Source organism: Eublepharis macularius, chromosome 12, assembly GCF_028583425.1.
Source record: "Eublepharis macularius isolate TG4126 chromosome 12, MPM_Emac_v1.0, whole genome shotgun sequence".
Lineage (NCBI taxonomy): Eukaryota > Metazoa > Chordata > Lepidosauria > Squamata > Eublepharidae > Eublepharis > Eublepharis macularius.
Window position 1 is genome coordinate 52,051,092 of NC_072801.1, and position 6,000 is coordinate 52,057,091.

General features: G+C 40.2%; 1 protein-coding gene across 1 annotated transcript; it reads right to left on the reverse strand.

Moving 5' to 3' along the window:
- Positions 1-3,452: 3,452 nt before the first annotated feature.
- Positions 3,453-4,391, reverse strand: LOC129339301 (olfactory receptor 2D3-like). The gene has a single exon (XM_054993888.1). The coding sequence runs from the start codon at positions 4,389-4,391 to the stop codon at positions 3,453-3,455; it is 939 nt and encodes a 312-aa protein (XP_054849863.1).
- Positions 4,392-6,000: the final 1,609 nt, after the last annotated feature.

Genomic DNA, 6,000 nt, shown 5'->3' on the forward strand with positions numbered 1-6,000 from the left:
AGTCTAACTGGAATTCTCAGGTAACAATTTAGTTTTATAGTTCAGTTCCTGCTATAGGTGGGAAAGTGCATAGAATCACAGATTGTCTCCCAGACAGCTAATTGTTTCCATCGGGGAAAAGTTGGTTGTAATAAAAATGCACATTCTGAGGGGACAACATCACCTTTGGGAAGGATACATGCGTGTGTTTTACACCATGGGCTTTTGCCCAACTGAAGTGTAGTGCGATGTGCGGATTAGGGGGGGACTAGACCCAGGAAAAGTTTCATTCAAAATGTAAAACATTACCATGACGTACAAGATATACTTTATGTACCTCTCTACAGAATGTTTTTTCTCATCTGTTGATATAAGAAAAACAGATGAAGATAGTTCATTTCAGTTCTCCCAGTATATAATATCAAGGTCAGGTAAGAATGATAAAGTCCATTCCTGCAAGGAAACATGCACACTCATGTTCATGTTTGTGTGGAAAACCTTGGCTGCCATCTTTATTGGGGGTGGTAGTGGTGGACCTAATGGTTCAGTGAGAGACTAGGTGGATGAAATTGGATCAGCCTCTATAATTCATTCTGACCATGTGCAATGACATACAGGCTGGCAAAAACTCCACTGCATGTGGTTTTGCAAAGCTTGTTTAATATGGTGGCTCTAGTAGAACCCTACCTGACATCCCAAAAGAATAGGATTATAAGACTGAAAGTTAACTCTAAGAGTCATCTAGTCAAACCCCCTCCACTATACAGGAAACCCACAACTACCCCGTCCATTCCCTCAGTGGTCCCTGCTCAATGCTCCAGTGAAGGCAAAAAAAAAAAAATCCAGGATGGAGAGATAGAATTCTCATACCACTACAGAAGATAATTTCTGCTCTAGTCAAGCCAGTACTCCAAATGAGCTCCAGTCAGAAAAGTGGTGCAGTGAAATAGCATGTATCAACTCTGCAGTATATTAGAATTCAATTTGGAATGAATGTGCAAGAATGTTGTGCAATTCAAAATTGACATTGTTCTATATTGCATCATACAGGGATGCAGGGGGAAGTGAGTAGTGTTACCGGAATTGGTCTCCTTGCAAGACGGGGAGAATTAGCAGCAAGGAGAAGGCTTAGTAAGAGGAGTAACAAGTGAGATTTTCCATCAATTTTTACGAGGCCCCTTCCCAGAGGAAACCAACAAAGCAGGTATAGTTCCAAATTAAAGATTGCTTTATTAACAGAGAATTTCAAACACACACCAGTAGATTCACAAGCATACGAGGTCCCTAGGAAAAGTAGGTAAAAGTTGGAATAGAGATTGGAGTTTGCATAATCAGATGAGAGAAGTCAGATGACAGAAGTCCGATGAGGAAGAGGGCTTCAAACAGCCACCGTTGTCTGCCATGACAGGCTCAGAGGGTCTCTGAGGTAGCAGTGCTTGGATTCCAGTAGGTGTGCACCATACTGCACAATTTGGCTGGGGCAGAGCCAGCCTTTTTATAGGAAAAATAGACCCTGAGGCTGAAGAGTGACTTCAGCCAGTAAGACAAAAGACCTTAAAGGTCATCTTCTGGGATGGACAAAGGTTTGATTACCTTGATTGGTGCTGCAGGGCATGACAAAGGAGGAAGTTTGCTTGCTCCTGGTGCTTAACAAAGAAACTGTAACTTTAATTGAACGTCTCCAAGCTTGGAAATTGAATTTAGAGTTTTGATTAAATATTCTCAGAGCTGATTGATGGTCCTTGATTGAGGGACAGGATCTTAGCTGGGATGTGTTCAATGGGGAGAAAGGAGATTGGAATGTTCGAGGGGAGATGGGAAGTTCAGAGCCCTCAAGCACCTAACTTGTCAATAGAGCTTTGCTCAAAGGCGTGGGAGGCAGGAGACAAGGACGCCTAATAACTTGGCATTCCATTGGCATGGTATGTGAGTTTCAGTCTCCGAGGAAGGAGCTGACAAAGTTTTGGCCTGCTGATCAATTTGGCTTATTGTGGCATAAAGCACATTGGATTCAGAAGCGTATGATTTTATATCATAAGCAGTTATTAAAAATGGTGGAGGCTAGACAGACTGCTCACAGTAGAGCCTACTTGCATGCAAATGAAAGTGTTGCATTCCACTGAAGCACAATGTTTTGCAAACCACTGATAAGTTCAGAGTAATTTGGGATATGAGGCAGTTGACTCTCAGGGATCCACTGGATAATATTCCTTCCCCACTCTGGGCATGTAACAGAGATCACAAAGTAGCTGCAGTGGGCCAAAATACAACTCCTCAATCCAGTAAACAGCTCCTTTTCAAAGCAGGCTCAACAGAAAGGGAAGGCTTAATCTTGATATTCTTCTTCTCTCACTGCAAGTCACAGAACTGAGAACTGGCATGAATTTGAGTGCGGCTTAAATTCTTCATTCTTAATGGGGAAGGCAATGGCAAATCACCCCGTAAAAAAAAATCTGCCAAGAAAACGTCATGAAGAGACGTCCCCACATGGGTCAGTAATGACTTGGTTGCTTGCACAGGGGACTACCTTTACCTTTTACCTTTAATGCATCTGATGAAGAGAGCTGTGGTTCTAAAAAGTTTATGCTACAATAAAGTTGGTTATTCTTAAAGGTGCTACTGGACTCTTTATGCTTTCATGGAGAAAAGCTAATTTTAGTGTGAGAGAGAAACTTTGCCTTTTATTTCAGAAATAAGTTTTTTGAGGGACGGGGAACATCTATGATATGGCCATACTTGCCACAGATGCTATAAATGAAAAGCTGGCCTTGGTATGGAAATTGAAATAATCTACAGTAAGAAGTCTGGGAGATATGAACTCTGTCCTAAAGACTATTTCATTTGGCTTAGACAAGAAAGCTGTGTTTGATAACATCATGTACCAAACTTTGGGACACTTCCACACATCATTCCATCTGATACATAGACTCTTATAAGTCATGGATGAAAAAGATCTATTTTGTTTCTGAAATGCCAAAATACAAAATGGGCTTGCAAGAAGGGAAGAGCTCCTTTGGAGATTCAGACTTAGTTCTTCCATGATTGAGCCCTCAGTAGGTGGCTGGCTCGTACATAAAATAAGAGGGGATTAAGGGACATTCCCATATCAAAGAGTCCACTTACATGTACAAGTCAAATCACCCATTCTCATTGTGTGCTTAATTGATGGGTTGACACGAAAACTTATATAACACCCCCAAACACACAATACAAATATGAGGGAGAATTCTAATGTATTGTATCTGCTGATGGCAACACCAGCAGAATACCACCAGCAGTGCTGCATCACCAATTTTGGTCTAGTAATCCAACATAGAATATGGTTTGAAATGCAAATGGAGTGACATCTCTTCATTCCCTTCTTTTAAATATGTGCATGGTTTGCCCCCGATTTCTTTAGGCCTTTGACTGGATTGTCTTAGAATGCAATGGTTTGAATAGTTTTATGAGTTTAGTTACTACGTAACAACAGTTTACAAAACACAAGACCTCAATGGTTTGTATCCCAATAGTTTTTTTAAGGCTTCTCTTATTTCCCCGGTTTTCAAGCTGTAAATAATGGGGTTCAGCATTGGGGTCAAAATACTATACTGGATGCTGAAAAGTTCATCTAGAATTGCTGAGGAGACAGAGGTCGGTCTCATATACCTAGTACAGCTTGTACTATAGTACAAAATTAAGACAATAAGGTGGGCACTGCAAGTGGAGAAGGTCTTCTTTTTTGCCTCTGCTGACTGCATTTTCAGGACAGTAGAGACAATGTGGAAATAGGAGTAAACGATAACAAGGGATGAAGAAACTCCTATTGTAAAACCAGAAATAAAAGAAGTGATGACACATAAGAATGTTTCTGTGCAGGACAAAGCAAGTAAAGATGGCTGTTCACAGCTGAAGTGCCTGATGATATTTTGACTGCAGAATGTTAGTTTTAATATAGGTAATGAATTCACCATAGCATGTGTGGATCCAATAGCCCATGCAGCTCCCACCAGCCATCTGCAAAACACTCTATTCATTATTTGCACATAATGCAAGGGCTTGCATATGGCAGTGTATCGATCAAAAGCCATTGCTGCAAGAATATAAATTTCAGTGCACCCTGACTGAAGGATTAAGAACATCTGGGCAATGCAGCCACTATATGATATTGTCTGGCTGGAATTTAAGTTAACTAATAACTTTGGCACAGTGATTGAAGAGAAGCAGATATCGAGGAAAGACAAGTGATTCAGGAAGAAGTACATGGGGCTCCGGAGGTGATCGTTGCTCCATATTATTGTCATAATCACTGTGTTTCCCAACACAGTTGTTGCATATATAAATGAAAAAATGAAGAAGAGGAAAATCTGGGTTGGTGGGTTGTATGAAAATCCCAAGAGGACAAAATAAGTCACTGTGGTCTGATTATCCATTTCCTTCTTCAGCAAAAATGTAAACTGCAAAAACAAATAAAATGATTGTGTTAATAGGGTATGAAGGATACTTTTCAGGGTGCAGATGGGCTGCCATCTGAGTAAGAGCAAGATTTGAGTCCAATAGCACATTGAAAGACTAACAATATTTCTAGGGTGTGAGCTTTTGAGACTTGAAGCTCTGTTTGTCAGATTATATAGTAGAGATGGCAGGGCATAAGGGTGAGGGAGAACTATGTATGGGATCCTTCTATCCAGCGTTTATCAAGGAATTTCAGTAAAAAAAAAACCCCTACATCTTGATGTTACTGAACCAATGTCTGACAGAACCCCTATAGTTTTACATGAGTTCTAATGCCTGGGTCAGAAAGAAGAGAAGGACAAGCTGCTTATAAGTTAACTGGGTTTTGTCGGTGCAGGTGTTTGCTCTAATAGACAAAACTTTCATGAAACAGGAAACGTTTTCTCCATAAAACTGAGGACAGGAGCTTTAGGCCCAGATCCAAGGATTTTACATTACATTCCAGTTCTTATATTTTCTCATTTACAAGTCAGCATTACTTGGGGTCCATGGAAATGTTCCTTGTCAGCCTACATATAAGGAACACAGTGAGTGAATCAGGACTGCAAAAAGTGAGTCATTAAAAAAAAATGGCCCACAACTACAATGTCCCATGGTGCAGGACCTGGCAATGTATATGATTAGCAAGCTGACTTTAACTTGGTGCATCATAATAGGTACCTTGCGGAGGGAAATAGTAGGCTGTAGTTTGCATACAAATAATTATTACCATCTAAACAGGGGCCCGACAAGACCATCAAGTCTGTTGTACACAAAAATATGTGTGTCTGTGTAACTATTAACAGAAATGAACACACACAGAGAATGAAGTCTAATAAAGGAGAAAAATGTGTTGGTTGTACAAGCAATGAAGAAGATTTTAGGCAAGGGCAAAAAGGTACCCAGAGACCCATTCTTCTTTCCTTCTAAAGCAAATACAGAAAATGTTATCCCTTTGGATTCATTGGCAAAATTACAATGAAAGCCACCTAACTGGCTGAAAAGTTTAAACATATCGATAAACTGGCAGTTTAGAGGGGTGAAGATCTAGAGTACTGAGCCAGCTAACCATATTATTGATGTAGAAACTAAATAAGACTGGGGCTAGTAGGCAACCCTGTCTAACACCTCTTAGAGTTCTAATGGAGTCAGTGAGCTGACCAAGTCTACTATATCTAACTCTTAGGAAGGTATGTTCATGCAAGGCCCACAATAAGAACAGAAGTCTTTTGTCTATATTTGCACATAGGAGCTTATTCCAAAGCCGAGGTCTAGATATTGAATCGAACACAGACTTAAGGTCAACAAAAGCAGCGTATAATGATATTGTTCCCTTGGCTGAGTATTTTTCAATAAGATGCTGTAAAGTCAGAGAACGGTCAAGCGTGGACCTGCCTGACCTAAAGCCCGCCTGTTCATCAGCCAGTATATTTTCTTGTTCTAACCAAGCCTTGAATTATTCTAATAGATGACATGCATAAAGCTTGCTTATAATATTTAACAGGCTGATTGCTTATAATATTTAACAGGCTGATTGGTCTGTAATTG